This window comes from Pteronotus mesoamericanus, unplaced genomic scaffold, assembly GCF_021234165.1.
Source record: "Pteronotus mesoamericanus isolate MK-2021 breed Mesoamerican mustached bat unplaced genomic scaffold, CSHL_Meso_final contig_74, whole genome shotgun sequence".
Classification (NCBI taxonomy): Eukaryota; Metazoa; Chordata; class Mammalia; order Chiroptera; family Mormoopidae; genus Pteronotus; species Pteronotus mesoamericanus.
In genome coordinates this window covers 32345505-32365392 of record NW_026555247.1, presented here as the reverse complement: position 1 = coordinate 32365392, position 19888 = coordinate 32345505, and the positions used below count along the sequence as shown (strand labels likewise).

Genomic DNA, 19888 nt, shown 5'->3' with positions numbered 1-19888 from the left:
CTAATACCACACTAAACAAAATTATCGACAATTCCTTAACAAGTTCACATCTTAGTGATTCTCTTTCTATCCCTCTCGCTACCTCTTTTATTTCTCTCCCTTTTCTATCTTTTCTTTCCTGTTTCACATTTGTCTCTTCCAATCATAATACAAACATGTCTCTTTATTAACTCCCTTAACCTACAGCTTGCCCCTTACCCTTCCAGGGGGATATCAGTTCTTCTGCCCATTGAGTTTCCTAAAATCTGATTCTGCTGATAGATCCTTTCAAAAAATGTTTAAACAGTATTTGTCTGACCTCTGTTATTTCTACAAATTGACTGGACAGATTCAGGGGCGAATATTTTTTTTTATTTCTTAGATGCAATAACTACTTCCATCAATAAGTATATAATGCCCAGTTGTCCCTTTTTCTCGTGATCTTAGGAGTTATCGCCCAGATCCATTAATTGATTAGGGTGGCAAAATGGTGAAGTCTTCCCCTCTCATCCCTTCTTCACTTATTGGCTAGAATACTGTTATAAAGAAGAATTTTCTCTCATCAACCATTTTATTACGATGGGGTAATCTGTGTAAAAACAAAGATAAATGTTTATTTCCCTTTATATACCAGTTTTCAAAATAACAAGTTAATGTCTGGCATCACTCAAAAGTGACACTGAGTTTTGTGTGATTTTTCCTCTCAGAATCACAATGAACTCTTGGATCAAAATAAATCGATGTGTTTCTGTTTCAATCCACTGTGATTATTTTTATTGCCCTTTTACTTTTCTTAGGGTATCTTTAAATAAAAATATGTAGCTTGCTTCTGAATTGTGAGTCATGTACAGAAGTGTTTCCACATCAAATTAGTTTACTTTTAGCACTCACATGATGTCACATAATATATATATAAAAATAAAATTTCAAGTGGGTATCATATAAAACAGATCACATGTCTTAAACTGTAAGTTCTTAGGGCAATAATATTTGTATCTCTAAACCCAATAGAATAAAATTAATTAAAAAGGAAATTTAAATTCTTAATAATCACTTTTAAAAATTTTAACAAAAAGGGAATTAAGTTAATAGAATGTAGGAGCTTCCTGATTGTTTTGGATAATGTATTCCTTAGATTTCAGGTTTATGAAATTTCAGTCTCTTTTTTTCCCCCTCAAACTTTTCCCTTCTACATTCTCTAAGCCGTGCTTATCCTTTAACATCTGTGAGACTCTCTATATACTTTCTTATTCTACTTGTACAAAACTTCATGTCAATTTCCTGCATTAGACCTGCATTAGACCGTTTGCCCTAATATTTACTTCAACCTGCCTCATCCTTTCCAATCTTAACAGTTGTACCAAAAAAAAAAAAGAAAAGAAAAGAAAAACTTTAAAAGTTTTGTAGTTCATCTGAGGATGACGATACCACAAAGGTTCTGGCATTTTGAGGGAAGAAGCTAAAGAAAAGGATATTTGAAAGTGACATTTCCTCAGTAAAGAAACACATTCAAACATGAACTTTCACGCAGTGATGTAATAACCATAATTGGGAGCAAAAGACTCTGCACACTGGGTTATTCCCATCTGCCAGGAATGAACTATGTTCCTTTTTTGGTTTTTACATGTGGAAGGCAGGAATAACTGCCCATCTGTACTCTCCACATGGTCTTGTAGTTTAAACACGGTACTGTCCCATGTGAAATCATCTCAATATTTTGGATTCGAAAGGCCACAAAACACATCACTGCCTCCCAAGTTAGGTTAATGTTAAGCACCAAGACTGGAGGTGATTAAGTGCAAAAACATTTCTAATTAATAGCTTCATCAATAGCTGAGGTTTAAAAAATACATATGTATTAAAACTTAGTCTTTGCATTTTCATATCCAAGACAGAAGAGTTCTATAAATTTATCAGCTCACTAACTTTATAAACATTACATTACTGTACTCTAAATGGAAAGCCGTGAGTTATAACTAAGGTTGGTTCACTGTTAATTGAAATATATTGTGAACCATGGCAAGGGGAAATCAGTCTAGGTCCCAATCAAAATATTTAAATAAATTCATGTCTGGATAATACAGGGAAAAATGACTGCTTATCCCCAGTGAGATGGCACTTGAGGTTGACAGAACCACCTAAAATCCAACTTTTATTAAAAATGGAAAAACAAATATGTCAACTGCCTGCTATTTTATTAATGGATACTCACTATCCATAGCTCAACTTTCAAAAGAACAAGTATACCCTACCATAAGAATGAAGATTATTAAAAAATAATATCAAACTAATTACAATTTCATTCATAGGATTCAAAGACCTCAGTAAACCACCCCCCCTTTTTAGAAAATATCAGTGATATAAAAGTAGCCCAATAGAAAATGCACAATCTCAAAGGTGTGTGAGGTACTTTCTAATATCATCTTTGAAGTCAAGGTAGCCATTAAGTATAAAACAAAAGTGCTATCCTGGGCACAAATATACACCACCACCAAGGGGCAGTCACCTTGATATTCAAAAGTTAGAAAGGCAGCAAAGAGTTTAGAAAGAAAAATCTGCTGTGTTAGGTATGTCTGGAAGGCAACCACATAAGCAAATGTCAAAGAAGTTATCTGCAAGGACTTAACATAATCCCAGCGACCTTCAAAGAGTGAAAACTCTGTCGACCAAGGTCTTTGCTGCCCAAGCAGTGATGAGGGGCACACCTCACGCCCGTGGCCGCAGCACTTGATTGCGCCACAAATCACTCATTACCTTTACTTTCCTGAACATCACTTCTGTCTCTTGTCCAGTTGTGGTTAATTTGGGTTCTGGCTTATATAATTTGCTCTAATGACTTGGTGCTCTTCCACATCAGAGGCCAGCTGATACTGGAATATGAAGTTGAACCACGTGAAAAGGCCAATACAGGCACATGTCATTTCATTGCGCTTAGCTTTGCTGTGCTTCACAGATGTTGTGTTTTTTTACAAAATGAAGGCAAGCCCCTCCACCAACAAAAAGATCACGACTGCCTTACTTGTGGTGGTCCGGCACTGAACCCACGATATCTCTGAGGTCTTCTTATATATGATCACCTCAACTTCCAAGAATGGCAATGTCACGTGGTCCAAGCTAGCACTTGCTCCATCGTGGTGCTAACTAGCTCCACGCCTGCAGCATGGGTGTTTCAGGAGAAGAGTCACATGGGGCTACCATCTGTGAGCACTCCGGTGACTATATATATATATATATATATATATATATGACGTAAGGGAGGCACTCAGTATAAAGACTAACTTTTTAATCTTTTACATCCATTGAATAAGCATATTATATCATTATGTATACACATCCACAAAGGCACAATCTACTTTGCAACTACCAAAATTAACTTGATTGACAACCTACAGGTTCAGCATAATGATTTCTGGGCAATGAAAACAGCTTAGATGACATACTGCCTATAACTATATAGTATTACTATACTTTCGGAGTGGGCACATCAATATTCTATTTAGGACTGTGCCACTGCCCAGAACTCTTCTCTTCCCAGAAGCGGACGGTCCTGCCCCACTCTAGCTGACTGTCGTCAGAAGCTCTGGGAGGTCACAGCGCCGACACTGGCGACAGGCTGGGCAGCTGGCTCCGCAAAGCCGTGGTCAGTCAGATCCAGCAGGACCTTCAGTGAGCTCAGCCTCAATACATTACCTTTGCAGGGCCTGAGGTTCTTTTCTAGAGCTTAAAAGCCCAAAGAATCCTCCACCTACCAATAGCGTTCCTCCTTTACACCATTCAACACGAAAACACTAGTCAACCCTCTGCCTGCTGTTTTCGTCCTTCCCTTCCTCCCAGAATGCCGTCCCAGTGACGCCCCGTGACAACTGCAGCTAAAACGGATGGCACTGCAACAGTTTCCAACACCTCATGGAACGGGACTGCATTTTCTATTTTGGAGAAAATGTCTCCTGGGACTGAGGATAAGAGATTATAGGAACCATCTCTTCAGTCTGATAAAGTAGCCGAGTAGCAGGCCCAGAAATCCATAGCAATTAAAAGGCAAATAAAAGTTAAATATAGAATTTGTACATCTGTTGTACATTATAATCAAAGATCCGATCGTGTTAACAAATCATTAATTATTCCTTATCACTAACATCCCTGTGAAGTAGTAGGTAAGTGACAGGACATTACTAGGCCCTTGAAATTCAAATTTGGGACAATGGTTGCCAACTGTCATTGGTTTATCTGTAAATGCAGAACAAGGTTAGTTGGCTTACCACACGCGGGCAGAATTCAGTTTTTTGAGGCCTGGTACAGTTCTGGTTCAAACCCACCCCCTTCAGTAGCCACATGATTACACTGCCCAGAGATCTATACTGCTTTGATAAGGGCACTTCTCGGAAAGAAACAAAAGAGAGAACGATTTCTGGGTCAGTCTCTCAAAACATAAAATAATGCTATGATAACTCAATTCAAAAAATATTCATGGAGAACATAATTGGCTCATTATAAAGGACCTAGCAGAGAATGAAATTTTAATGATTTGAAAGTTCTGACTCATTAGATTGTACCATAGAATTATAATGATAAATTGTTTCTTCTAGGCCAGTTATCAATTTATAGTTCCTCGGCTCCAAATGTACCCTTGCTTCGTAACAGTCGAGCTGGACTCTGTAAACATCTCTTTTGCCAGCTGGCAGGATGTTAGGCTTTGTCCACAGAGGTCAAGAGAGGGAGCCCGTCAGGGGAAGGGCACTTCCCTGCCAGCGGCTCTGGCTTGCCCATCCCTGGGGAAGTGGCAGGCTGCTTCCACAAGCCAGCTTGGACAGCCACGTGCCCTCCACTTACGGTGGGCTGCATCGGAACAACCTCAGCCCCCATCCCTCTAGAGCTTCAGGACTGGCCCATGCTGCTCCCAGGCAACAGCAGGCCTGTGCCCTCTGGCAGGTCTTCTCTCCACCCGCAGGCTGGCTGTTTCCTTAGTAGCTACACCCTCAAGAATCTCATCTTGGAGGAGGGCCTCTCCCCGTCCTTATGCCTCTGTTATCCATTTACCTCGCCCTAGACAAGCCGCTGATCTTTGGTTACTTCTGAACCCCTAGAGGTCTCTTTTACTTCTTTTAGTAGGTAACTACACATACCTGTATTGCTTTACCTATCTGTCCATTTACTGAAAACCATACACCTCAAGATTCATTCCAGTGTACTCCATTTTCTTATTTGTAACTGGGAGAACCACTTTTAGTTCTTTGGTCACTGTTATTTAAGAACCTTGAACAGATACTATTTATTATAAAATTGAATAAGTAAAAATGTACTCATTTATGTCCCTAATTTTTTTGGTTCAAAGCATTAAGGTAAAGACTGAATGTATAACTACATAAAATATACCTATCTTTACTGCAAAGAACCAGAAAATTAAAAAAAAAAACAAACCAATAAACTGAAAAAAAAAATTTGTAATATATCTCTCTATTTAAAAAGTACCAATAGTAAAAAAGCAAAGAACCTGATACAGAAAAATAACCATGCTGGGAGTAGCAAAATGGATGAAGCAAGTTAAAAGTACAAACTTGTAAAATAAATAAGTTATGAGAATGTAATGTATAGCATGGTGACTATAGGTTAATAACACTGTTTGAAAGTTATTAAGAGAGTAGATCTAAAAAGTTCTCATCCAAAGAAAAAATAAAAATCTTCACTATGGTGACAGATATTAACTAGACTCATTGTGATGATCATTTTGCAATATATACAAAAATCAAATCATTAAGTTGTACATCTGAAACTAATATAATATTATATGTCAATTATACCTCAATTAAAAAATAACAATAAGCACAAATGGGTAATTCACAGAACTAAAAAATGGTAAACACAAGAAAAACAATCTAAAGTTAAAATGCAAATTAAAGTAACAATAGATATCATTTTTCACCAATCACATTGGCAGACAAGAAAATATTGTTAACATTCTTAGATTAAAGAGGTACAGAGAAGCAAACAGCAGAGGAATAACTGACACAACTTGATTAGAGAACAATCTGGAATCCAAATTTAAAATATGGATAAACTTTGACATTGGAATTTCCTTCCAGGAAGTGACTCAACAAAATTCATAAACACATATGAGCTAACACACAGAGGTGGCAACTGTAATACTGTATCTCTAATAGTAAAAATTGGAAACAAATGATATGAATTATGTTTCAGGGGCATGATTTTCTTAAAGTTTAACCTGTTTGGGCTTTGCTGAACTTTTTGAATGTGTAAATTTATGTCTTTCATCTAACTTGGGAAAGTTTCAGCCATTACTTCTTCAAGTATTTTTCCTAATTCTCTGTTTCCTCTTCTTTGAGACACCAAAAGGTCTCTGTGAGACCTTTAGAAATTGACCACAGAATATTGCTGAGTGAAATTAAAGTAAATAAATAGTATAATTCACAAATTGGAAGGCTCAATATTTGTTAAGGTGTCAATTCTCTCTAAAGTCATCTATAGATTTGAGACAATTCGAATCAAAAATTCCAGCAGGCTTTTTAAAAATAAAAACAAATTGACAAGTAGATTCCAAAATTTGTATCAAACTACAAATAACCTTAGAATAGTCAAAGCAATTTTAACAGAAGAACTAAGTTGGAGGAATTATACTACTAAATGTCAGTACTTACTCTAAAGTTAATGTCATAAAGACAGTGTGGCATCAGTGAATGGTCATACACATTAATGGAAGAGAAGAGAGGATCCAGAAATAGTCCAAACATCTAGGATCAACTGATTTTCAAAAAAAGCAATGGGGGGGGGGGGCGGTACAAAACAAAAAAATGTTTTCAATAAATGTTGCAGGGACACCTGAATTTCTGTGTGTGAATATTTCTGTTTAAAGGGTCTTTGAAAAATGATTTCTATATTTTCTACTTTGTTCACTAGTATATAGAAAAGCTACTGATTTTTGAGTATTTGTCTTCCGGATTAATCATCTGGATACCCCTGCGTGGTATGATCTACCTTAGGTTTTAAAAGCATTACTACCATGGCTAGTATGTGAAAAACCCACTGTAAGAGAGAGAACAGTAGAAGCTGGAAGGCTTGGCACTAACTCAGTGAGAAATGAAGGAAGCCAGCAGAGTGAGAATAGTAAAGGTGGAAGGAAGTAGTTGAATTTTTAATATATTTTGAAAGTAGTAAGACTTCCTGGTGGATTAGATGTTGTGTGTGAGAGGAAGAGAGAAATTAGAAATATCTCTAAGAAACTGAAAAGAAAGAACGATCATCAGCTGTGAGGACAAAGGCCACACCTAGAGCAGGTTTATGTGGGAAAATCAAGAATGTCAGTGATCATTAAATTTTGGAAGGTTGCTAATTTCTAGCTTCTAGATTTGGGGGTGAGGTTATTTGTTCTGAGAGTCTAGCTCTGTCTTTGGTAGTTTCTCTTTGCAGATACAACATGATGCCAAACTTCAAGATCTAAAGCCCACAAAAGTCAGTGCTCCTGTAATGGAAGAAGTATCAGGAGCCCAGCAGTCACTGTGCCCTCTATATGGAGTCCCAGGGAGATACAGGAAATAACTTGAAAGCCAAAGGTATAACGACAGAGCTCTACATTCACTGATTTCATATAAGCACTCAGGTCCTCTGGTGGACCCAGGCTATGGAAACTTTTAGTTCAATTGGTTTGCACCAAGAAGTCCACTGGCACTTGCTGTATCATCACAGAGACCAAAGTGTAAAGAAATAAAAAAAAAAAAAAAAGACTCAGACACACTTTCAACAGAATCTTGGAAAATGTGTTTTCTAAGGAAGGGAAGTCCCACGACAGGAAATCTACAACCAAGTTCACAAAATGCTTCATTTCACTTCTTACTGAAAGACTTTCTAAGAGAATCATCAAAGGTTCTGTAGCTTTCTCAAGGAATTAGACTAGATGTTCTCTTTTGTTTCCTTCTGATGTAAAACTTATTGAGCTTACAGAATTAAATATGTTAATCAGAGTGACCCTGAAGCACACATACATTTAGACACACAGTACAGCACAGGAAATAGAGTCAACACTGTAATAACTGTATATGGTGCCAGGTGAGTACTAGACTTACCAGGAGGATCACCTTGTAAGTTATATAAATGCCTAAGCACTATGCTGTCCACCTGCAACTATTATAAAATGATACTGAATGTCAGCTGTCATTGAAGCAAGACATCCAAATTTGAAGGAACCATTCTGCAGAGCTGTCAGAAAACTTCAGACCAAGATTATTTTAAAAACCAGAGACAGGAATGTCCTATGCAAAAAAAAAAAAAAAAAAAAAAAGGTGGTGGGGGGTGGATCTGCCACTGCCAGTACAATGCTACAACTTGTCATTGAGTCTACTATGCTTAGGCAGCCCAGTAACAAGAAATTGAGATAATTAAAAACTGAACTAAAATTGAAAACTGAATCAAGATACCTAATACATATATTAAATGGTTGTCAGAGTCTTATACCAATGTTTCATCATATTCTAGACCAAAAAAAAAAAATGGTACAATGACTTCATATTACATTCCTGTAAGATACAGATTGCAAACTACCACGGATGTTATATTTAGCTACTGAACTAAACTCAACACAAGTTCATGGAGCTGGATATGCGTAGAGAATATGTTATGGAGAAACAACTGTAGCCTGGGAAGCTGCTAGGAAGGGTCCATAAGGAGCGATGGCAGAAAAATATTTAAAGATGCTCAGCTTCAAACACAGGGCATAGCTGTGAACCACTGGACCCTACAAGAGCAGATAGAGCAACTGGGGTAGAGCAAATAAAGTAAGATAAGCAAGCTCAAGTGGCAGCAATAAACACAAGCACTCTATAGTTAGAATAAGGATAAATCACATTAATAATTTCATAGAACCCTGCAATCTTAGATGGAAGTGGCCTTAGAAATAACCTTGTCCAACTTGCTTGTTTTATGCAAGAGGAACCTAAAACCCATAAGTGTAGTGAATTAACAAAAAACGATTGCAAATTAAAGTTATTTTTGAACAACAAGGATGGGATTACATCACCAAACAGTGTCTGTAATGCAAGTGTCAGGCCTCTGTTAAAAATGATTAAGCTGTTCTGCAACATAAATTATTTACGAGCAAAAACAAGAGAGTAAAAATTTCCATTTGATCTGAGCTTCATGTGTCTAGTTGGTTAAAATGAGAAACAAGGTAAGAAACATACAGAAATTCATCCAATTACAGATAAGTAATTACAAAAAACTTGGTGTTTTAGGACAATTTTACATAAATTCTCTAGGAACTAATGTGCTTTCACACAAACAGTGGGGATAAATAAGTACATGCATTAGAAAGGAGTATCCTGGGCTTTGGGGGAAAAGCATCGGGATTCAACTCCCTCACAAGACAGATAATCTTAAGGAAGTTACTTAATTTTTGTCAGTATCGGTTCACTCATATATAAATTATTGATAGCAATACCTACCTTCTAAGGTTCTTAGGATGTTTTTTAAAGTAGCATATACATAATATAAATCTCCTATTAGCTAGCAATGCTTTAAAAAGAGCTCTTTCCTTTCCTCGTTCTTTTATAAACATTCCTAGCAACAATAATAATTCCTAACATTCAAGTAACACATGCCTGTCAGGCACTAAGTGCTTCATATACAACTGATTTACTTAATCCTCACAATAATTCTGTGAGGGAGATGCTATCATTATTCCCATTTTTATTGTAGTTAAAGAAACTGAGCCACCAAGCATTAAGGTCACATAGTTATGTTGTGCTGCTGTCAAGACTGAAACCCACAGAGTCCAGAACACAGAAGAACTTTGGTTCTTGAAGTTTCTTCATTCCAGAAGGCTGTTCAAGAAACGATTTGTTTGAAAACTGAATCATACTCACACTTGCTCATTTTCCCCTTTATTTGTTGCCTAAGACACATGTGGCTGATCAGACAGTTATCAGCACGAAAGGGCTGTTAGGTCGAGAACCAAAGTTTTGTTCACACAAGACATTTTTTTGTGTGAACAACTTGGTCGAGAAACAAATTCTTCAAGATGGCAGATGTTCAAGAACTGAGTTTGACTGTCATGAAATTCCTCTAAAAAAGTTGAGTTACCTAAAGAATTAGCTCTGAGCGTAATATAAATGTCATTTATTCACTGATTAGTTCCTGTTATCTCTTCCACTCCAAAATACAGAGAAAATTACAATTTGTACATTAAGGTAGTTTAATGGCAGGAACTACCATAGAACATTTAATTAGAAAAACTAAAGGATTCCATTTTACACTGAGTTTCTCTACTCTGACTACAAATGAAAATTGCATGTGAAGCCTTAAAAATAACATGGGTGCCCATGTTCCACCCCCTACTTTCTGAATGCAAACTGTAGGGTAATGCTCAAGTATTTCAAAGCACTCTGCATAAGATCTTGGTGCACAGCCAGAGTGAAGAATTACAGTTCTAAACCCAGAAGCTCTAACGGCAATGCCAAGTCAAGTGGCACCTACAGCCAGATGACTTTCGAGGTAAAATTATAACAAGTGAGAAGTGGTGGCGAAGAACAGGGAAAGCTGCCTTAGTGCAATGAGAAGAACGAACGAGTGAGAAGCCAGGTAGGAAGACAGGGTTACATACCAGCGCCTCGGCGACCTGGCCCGAAAAAGGAGGAAAGCGAAGAGAAAGACAATCTCTAAGGCCACAGCAGCTCAGCAACACAATCCGATGTCTTGTTTGTAAACTATGAAAATATAGTTTTGTCATTGCTTATCCTTGCAAATCACAAGAGGCTTTCCTCCATATTGTTGGTGCTTTTTAAAAATCTCCTGTGACTACCACTAGTGTTGCTACTAATTGCAATTCACTGACTTTGTCCTAATGTTACTGACAAAACATGTGAGATTTGGTTTAGCTTTCTTACCTTAAAATTTAGGAAATAAATTCATTGTAAAATCATCCTCAACCAATATTAACATATCCATTAAATAAAACATGCCTGGTTAGGAAGCACAGGAAGCATTCAGGGGGTCCTTTTCACGACAGCAGACTACAGCAAAACGAAGTCAAACAGCCCCATCTAAAACTGGAAAATACACTTCTTCACACAATTAAAATGCTCCTTAGGTAATATCTAACTGAGGCTTCCATTTGTTGGTGTTATAATTGAACTAAAAAAAGAGGGACATAACTCCATTGTTTTTTAAAATAATAATAACAGATAAGCAATTTATTCTAAGAAACTCTTGGAGTTCTTATCCATTTCTATTTTAATGACTATTTATTGAGAATTGAATGGAATCTGTGGATCCTTTCCACAGAACAGAAACGTAAATGCACATACAGAGAGCATCGTCCATGCAATATCAGTGAAGTTACACACCTCGGCAAGATTCTGAAGAAAGAAACCTAGTGTTACAGTATTTCTAAAGACTCACTACGGGGAAAAGCTCATTTCCTCTAACTATTTCACACCACAGATGCAAGCCAGTTCACAACGACAGAAATGTGGATTTTGCACACATTTGTATCCCCACGACTCCAGCATGCCCCTAAGGAACGTTTCAGCAGATGTCCAAAGGTGACCTTGCACTTGCTGACTTGACCCCCTCTTCATTTGGCACCGTTACTGAATCTTTCTTGTTTATGACAAAAGAAGACTGTGTGAACTGATGAAAATACACTGACTTAGAGTTGGAAGAGAGGTGTTCAAGTCCAGGCTTGATATTTTTTGCAGTATGACCTTAAAAACATTTAACCTGTGTCCTCAATTTATTGTCTGAGTTTAATCCAATTTCACAAAACTCTAGTGAGTAAGGGGCAAAGCTTTAGTCTTCTGACCTGATAAACGGGAACAGTGATGGTATTTGATAGGATCAGAAGATTACACAAGATAATACAAGTAAAGCACATAGCAACATGTCTGGCACAGGGTAAGTGATTGGTGACTACCTATTAATGCGCCCTGTATGGTGCTAGGTTCTGTGTAAAATGTCTGCCTTGCAGGGTAATAAGAGATACGTATGAAGTCGGAATAAAAAGCATGTTAAGTGAATGGCAGTCCCCCTTTCCCTTTCTGTGGACTGTAGGAGGAACTGGGACACACGTAAATTAGTAACATGCCGAGGGGAAGCTGGAGAGGCTGCCTGTCTCCTCCCTCCGCAACCGAAGAACTCCCTCCCCTGGCTCAGGGGGCGTCAGTGGCTGATAAATCTCCCCCGAGTCCCTCTGTGGGATCTGCCTCACATTGAAGAGAGCTGCCTCCCCCCAGTCCACCCCTTCTCGGGGCGCCAAGGACCTGATTCCAGGGACTGACAAGAGGACACAAAGGCCAAGCCGTCAGTCCTAATTCAGGACAAGTCCGAAGGGCCACCCCAGCTCCAGAGCTCCGTGAGGTGGGCGGAATTGGAGCTTTCTGGGCAACTGAAATGCAGTTCAACTTCTCCCCCAGCCCAGTCCTGCTTCTTTCACTCCCTAAAGATATTGATCCAGGAATCCGCCTGCATACAAATCTGTCTCAGAGTCTGCTGCCCGGGGAAATGACTTATGACACTTGCCCAAAGTCAAAAAGCTAATGAGAGATCAAAACGGGATTTACTACAGATGTGCCAGCATAATTCCACAATTATAAACTGGGCAGAAGAGACCAAATGAAAGAGTGAACCGAAGGCTCTGTTAGGTAATATTATAAATAATACCCCAAAATAGTCTAAAAGTGCTTTATTTTGTGTATCCAAATAAAAATGAAGAATCTCTACGGAAGTTGGGCTGATGCGAACAGAGCATCCATCCCTCTGTGGTGAAGAAAATGAGGAGGTGATGAAGAAGGTGAATTTCCTTAGATACTTTTTATTTCACTGCAGAAGCAGAGACTAATTGGACAAAAGGGGCTTTAAAAAGAGAATAGTTCTGGCCTTTTATTTTATATCAGAGGAAGCTGTGACCCAGAGGGACACTTCATTTACAGAGGGTACAAGGTAAAAGAGTGGCCTGGTCTAGTCCTCTTCATCACCAGAGTCCTTCAGCTTTGTCTTCAATATGTGATTTTGACATTTCATGTCACGTGTAACACCCAGAAAAGATTCATAGATATTCAAATCTAAGTACGTAATACATTATAAAACTAAAGATGGCTTCTGAACTAAGCATCAGTATCACAGTTCCCTCCCATCCGTGTGGGTAACTGCGACATGACCGGGTAAGAGTTTTCACAGAATGGCTTTACGAGGAAGTCAGAATTCATTATGTATACCTCTAACTACATTAGCAATTAAAGTTCATCAAATATTGTAACTTAATGGCCTTATCTCAAAATGAGGATAATAATTATTATCTCATTCAAGAGGATGCCATACAGACTAAATATTTAACGGTACCAATCCATTCTCAATGCCACATAAACAAACAACATTGCATTCAGTGCATACAGCCATTTCTAGCAGGTTAACATTATAGCTGGTTAATTTTACACATAACTGATTGAAAAGAGCCTAAGTAAGACACAGGACATTTAGATGTCTGTTTCTAATCAGGAGCACAAGATTTAAACTGATAGTTATAAATTTAATAAAAATATTTCAATTCAAGTAAGAAAGGCCTTTAAGAATCCCTGTGGTAGGCAAACTTACCACCAAGTAATCTAAGCTCTTTAATGAAAAAAATAGTGTCATGGAAGGGAAGTTAAAAGCAAACTATGATTACCTTTATAATATTTCATAATTATTAAGATAAACTAGGAGAGCCATAATAAATAAGGAAAATATCAAGGCCCCTTTTACACATTTTAAACTGGTTCTAGTAGGTACTAACTATATCATTCTTTCTTATATACTATTTCTTGCTTGCTAGAAACCTCTCAGAGTCTCTCTGTCCTTTGGTCCAGTGAAATCATCATAAATAGACTTTGCTAACAAGCATTGCCACATCTAGTCTTTTACCCAAAATGCTCAAAGAGCAAACTCAGTTCTACATTTAAAATGTTTAAAATGTTTGGGTCTATTTTCTTGCTTTGCCGAGGAGAGCTGAGGGGCACCGTGCCAAAGCCCCCCCCGGGGCCGCTCAGCGCAGGGCCTCCCTCGTGTCAGGGACAGGCTTCAGGGCTGTTTGACATGGAGAGCTAAGGCCCTTCGATTCTTTCACCAATTCCCAAGGCTTCTTTGAAAAATCTCTATTTCTGCTTTGCCACAGCATTTTAATTTCCCCTTTTCCCCTAAACGGCTTCCTCTTTTTCTAATCATAGTAGTTATAATTTGCAGATGAAATTAATATAGTTAAAAGATATACAGAAGCAAGTGCATGAATATCACAATTTTATATAAAGATAAATTGTGGTCAGAAAAGGGGTGATAACAGCGTTAGCAAAGGCAGCTAAGACAATGTGGTGAAAACTAGTCTGCCTACCAATGAGCCTATGGCTTGGGCAGAATCAGCCCCCAATTCATAAATTTATGATGTTCCTGTATTTATACATAGATACTTACACTCAGCTATGGGAAAATTTCAGGGAAAGGCATTTATATTCACTTTTCTTGCAGTAAAATACAAAATACAAAAGAATACTGTTGAGAAATTATACAAAACAAGCTGGACTAAAATAATGGTCTTCAAAGTCAGTAACTCCCTTCACTTGGGAACATCTTAAGACTTTTCAAGAAAGCACAAACAGTTTTATGATAGTTAGTTTAAAGGAATTAATTTCTGGATGCTAAATCAGCAAATGACCACTTTCCCTAAAACTGTCAGGGAAGAAATTATTTCTCTACAAGAAAAACAATCAGATATAATATTTCTGACTTCCAAAGGAAAGGTTGTCCTGTTTTTCTTTAAATGGATAATATAAATATTATAAATGGATATAGATATCAAATAGTTACGGTAAATATTCTCTTGATAATATTAAAAAGAACACTAGCTGAATTTTAAATGTCAATAATCACAATGTCCCCGAAATTCAGTCATCTACAAATGTTTAAACTTAAAAAGCTATAGCTGTCAACATAAAAATGTGCAAGGGATTAGAAATTTCTTGACAGTCAAAGAGAGAGGGTAAGCAAAAGAGTGTGAAAGCCACCACAGTAAACAGGCATCTCAGTTTCATTAACCTCTCATTTTCTAATGTGAGGACTGCAAACAGGGAACTGTATCTGAGTCCTAGGCTGTCCGGCGCGACACAAGAGGTGGGCTTAACTGAGGAGGCCTTTGCAAAGGGCAGGGTTTTTTGGGTCACAAGCAGCTTGCGGTCAAATTCAAGTTTCACCATTTTTTGGCTGAGTCACTTTAAAGAAGCTACTTTCCGTTTGGAAGGTCAAATGAGGGGGTAGAAAAGACTTTTTAAATTATAAAGTGGTAACCCAGGTTGGTCAGTAAGTCCTTTTCCACTAGGAACCACTGACCAGTGGCAGTTTGCATAAGGGTCAAAAGCCTGAGCTTTGGAACCCACAGATGGTGCTCGGCCAACACCTGCCAGTCCCCTGGAGCTGTGAACTTGGCCAGGCTGGCCACGCCCTTCTGCGCCCCCTCTGCGCCCCACCGCCTCGCCCGCAGAGCGGAGGTAACTGAGACACCCACTGTGAAAGCCGATTATGAGGCTTGAGTGAGTGGATGCATGTAGAGAGTTTGAAATTGTGCTCAAAAGAATTAGTAGCTTTATTATGGTTGTTGTTGGTATTATTATTACTCTCTGATTCTGTGTGAAATAGAGATGAAGAGATTACCAACACTAATACATATGTGTTGCATTAAAAGCCAAGGGGAGGGGGTCAGGCAGCTAAGTCTACGCCAGGGCTTTAATAATAAAAGCCTCTCGAGAAAATAATAATAATAATAAAAAGCCTGTAATACAACTCCTTGGTTTCACAGGAAAAAATATGTGAAAATGATCCAATGAAGTTCTCTGATGTTATAGCTACCAAAGTAACATAGTATATTTTTCTTTTTTGCTAAAAGGTTGAAAAACCCAAAAGAACACATTGCAATTTGTTGTCCGAAGAATATTTTGTGATGTATCAATATTTAGTAGGATTATATTTCGTCCTTAAAATGACACAATGTTAGAAACGATTTTGCAATATGGCAGAGATATTCTGACCTTAGGTAAAGAAGTTCCAACACCAAAGTGCCAAAAGACGTCATAAATACAATACCTTTACCTATTACTAACACCAGCTACAGAACCAAAGCAATATGGCACAAGCCCTTTAAGCTCTGACTGTAATTCTTCATGATTTTAAAACTGGTATTCGAATATTTTTTTTTTAAATTAGAGCTAATTTGCTTTTCCTCACTCATGTTCTTTAAAATATTTATTTTTTTTTAAAGAAAAAAATCGGTGATCCACCTCCACCTGTGACTTTTCTAACTATGTTCTGGACAAGGTCATAGTTTTTCAGAAATTATTTTATAAGTTAAAAGTTTTAACTTAGAGCTAGCTTTCATAAGTTTTTGGCTAAAATCTTGACCCAACTGTGAAAACACAAATCTCAGAAATGTGTTATTTTAAGAAAAGCATTTAAAAACCACATTTTAACTTTTAAAAAGAAGTTCGGGTAACTATGACACGGGGTAACGTGCCAAACAGACTGTACTGCTTCCTAACTGCAGTTAAGCATTCTATTTGAGCTAAAACTCAGGATATGTTCAATATTCTTGGATTTTGTTAATAATATGCATTGAGAGGCAATAGATCAGCATTAGGAATTTAAAAACTTACAAGTATGCCTGGCCAGTGAGTAGTTGGATCCACCACTAGTCAAACCAAAGCCCTCAGGAATCTGACTAGAGCTTCGCGGTCTGGTCAACAGCTTAGGAGGTTCAATTTCAGCACCAAATTCAGCTCCTATTACTCCTAGTAAAACAATAGCAGTGGCTTGTTTCCTTCTTTCCTCGTAAGATGTGGAAATTTTTTTCATTTGTGGGACACTTGATAAGCAACCTGAAAATCAAAACATAAGGATATATATTAGAAGGATGTCAATACAAAAAGACATATGATTAGAAAAACATTCAAGATTGCTCATTCAGGAAAGAAAGGTCTTTTCAAAAAATGGAACTGGGACAACTGGTTATCCACACACAGAGGAATGTATTTGGATTTCTACCTCTCACCTTGCAAAAAATTCAACTCAAAATGGATCACAGCCTTAAATATAAGAGTTAAAGCTGAAAAACTTGCAGAAGGAAATATAGATGCTTATCTTCATGATTTTCAGTCAGGCAATGATTTCTTAGATATGATACCAAAAACACAAGTAATTTTAAAATATTTTTTAACTGGACTTCATCAATATTAAAAATGTTTGCACCTCAAGTGACAATATCAAGAAGGTAAAAACAATATATAAATTGAGAGAAAATACTGTCAGTCACACATCTGGTAAGGGATTGTATCCATAGTATATCTCACAACTCAATAAAAAGAAAACCCAACTTTAAAAACAAGCAAAGGATTTGAATAGACAATTCTTCAAAGATATATGAATGGCCAGTACACACATTAAAGGATGCTGAACATCACTGGTCATTAGGAAAATGTAAATCAAAACCACAATAAGACACCATTTCATATCCACTGGGAAGATTGTGATAAACAGGACAAACATTAAATAACATGTGTCGTTGAGGATGTATAGAAACTGAAACCCTCATGCATTGCTGGTGGGAATGTAAAATGGTATAACTACTTTAGAAAATAGTTAGGCAGTTGTTTGAAAAGTTAAATACAGAGTTACCATATGGCCCAACAATTGTACTCCTACGTATTTACCCAAGAGAAATGAAAACAAATGTACACACAAAAACTTGAACATGAATGTTCACAGCAGCACTATTCATACAGCCAAGAAAACAACTCAAATGTCCATCACTGGATGAGTGGATAAACAAAATGTGGTCTATCCATCCAATAAAACATTATTTGGTAATAAAAAGTAATAAAATACTAATACATGCTGCAGTGTGGATGGCCTTGAAAACATTATACTACGGGAATAGGTCCTTGCAAAGAACCACACATTGTATGATTCCATTTACATAAAATATCCAGAAGAGGGAAACCTATAGAGACAGAAAGCAGATTAGCAACCGCCTAGAGGTGGGACAGGAATGAAATGGTTAGTGATGGCTAAGGAGTGCTGTTTCTGAGATGATAAAAATGCTATAAAATCCGATTATGCTTATATCTGCATAACTCTAGATATACTAAGAATCAATTCTACAGTTTAAAAGGATGAATTTTATAAAATATAAATTTTACCTCAATAAGTTTCTTCTTACAAAAGATTGCTCATCAATTCATTTATTAACTTGACCACTAAGTTGACAAATATTTATTGAGCAGCAACTTTGGACCAGGGAATTGCAGGCATAAAAATAAACAGTCCAGGTTCTCAAGAAGCTCACTAGTGCGTGAGAAATGGAGAGCCTGTTCACGAAGGAAGAAGTGCTGAATGAAGACTCAAAGGATAAGTAGGAGTTTCCCAGGGACTAGGTGGGGTGGGCAGTATGAGAAGGCAAAGAATAAGTATTTTGTGCAAATGGGTCAGAATGAGCAACCAAGCATTTGAAGAAGTACTTGTGATCTGGGTAAAGCTCAGCATAATTTCATATTCAGATGAAATACCATCATGATACTCAAAACATAATGGAATGGAAAACAATTTTAAATCTTTATTAAAGTATCAATAAAGAGGAGGTAATTAGAGAACTTACATTCCTAAAGCATGACTTGTGAAAACTTCTTTTCCCAACCTTTCTCTCACTAAGGTATATACTAAATCCCCCTAAGACTTGATCCTTTGCTCAGTCCTACCGCAGGACGCTACTTTTTATTTTTACTTTTATTTTTGGTTCAGTATTTATTATGAGATACTACAAGCATCCATTAAATTACATAGAGAATATATAAAGAATATCATGATACACATGACCACAATCAACTTTGTATAATCTTAATGTAATCTTATTTTACTAAAAAGTAATGAACTAATGTTGATATAACTAAAGTCTACTATGGATTGTGTCCTGATTTCACTACCCCTTCCTCATGTCCCACGTATCACCACGATCTGACCTTATCAAATGTTTTTTAATCTATCTATTGTATTACCATAACAGTGTTAGCTGGGATGTTATATATTTTCTGTTCTTGAACTATGCCTGCATTCCTGGGGTAAACTCTGGATAAACTGATGAATGGATGGAAGGATGGATGTCTATCGATAGGTAGGTGGGTAGGTAGACAGACAGACCAATACACAGATTCTGAACTAAATTTGATATTAGAGTTTTTTTACATTTGTGTCCACAGGTGAGACAGGACTGTAATTTTCTTTTTATGTACTATTCTTGTTGGCTCTTAGTAACAATATAACACAAGTCTTAAAAACTGTGTTAAGAAACTTTCCCTAATTCTTTGAAAATAGTTAAAGGACTCTTGAAGTTCAAAGAAAATTCCCTTCTATAATTATCAGGGCCTGTGTCACAGGACATTTCCATTCTGGAGTCAGAAGGTGGGACATGAAGGTGTACAGGAGGAACAAGGTGAAGGATGGAATATTTTTAATTATAAGTTCATTTTTTGTAATAGTTACTATTTAATTTTCTATTTCTTCCTGAGTCACTTCTGACAACTTGTAATTTTAAAATAAATATCTCTTTCACCTAAGTTATTAAATTTATTGATATGAAGTTATTTACACTATTCTCTATAGTTTAAAACCTCTGTTACCCTGTGCAGTTGGATAGAGTGTCACCCCAATATGTCAAAGTTGCGGGTTCAATCCCCAGTCAGGGCGCATGCAAGAATCAACCAATGAATGCATAAATAAATGGTACAACAAGTTGATGTCTCTCTCTCTCTCCCCCAAACAAACAAATACCCTCTCAATTATATCAGTTGCTATACTCTCTTTAAATATTGTTTATTTGTGCCTTCTCTAATATTGTTTT

At 37.1% G+C, this 19888-nt stretch overlaps 1 protein-coding gene across 2 annotated transcripts in view; it reads right to left on the bottom strand.

The window, feature by feature from the left end:
* Positions 1-19888, bottom strand: part of WDR7 (WD repeat domain 7) — a 287900-nt gene that overhangs the window by 100570 nt on the left and 167442 nt on the right. For both annotated transcript variants that reach the window (XM_054583717.1, XM_054583718.1), the window contains one exon: positions 16653-16874. In XM_054583717.1, the coding sequence (XP_054439692.1) occupies positions 16653-16874 (222 nt within the window). The remainder of the gene's footprint in view (positions 1-16652; positions 16875-19888) is intronic.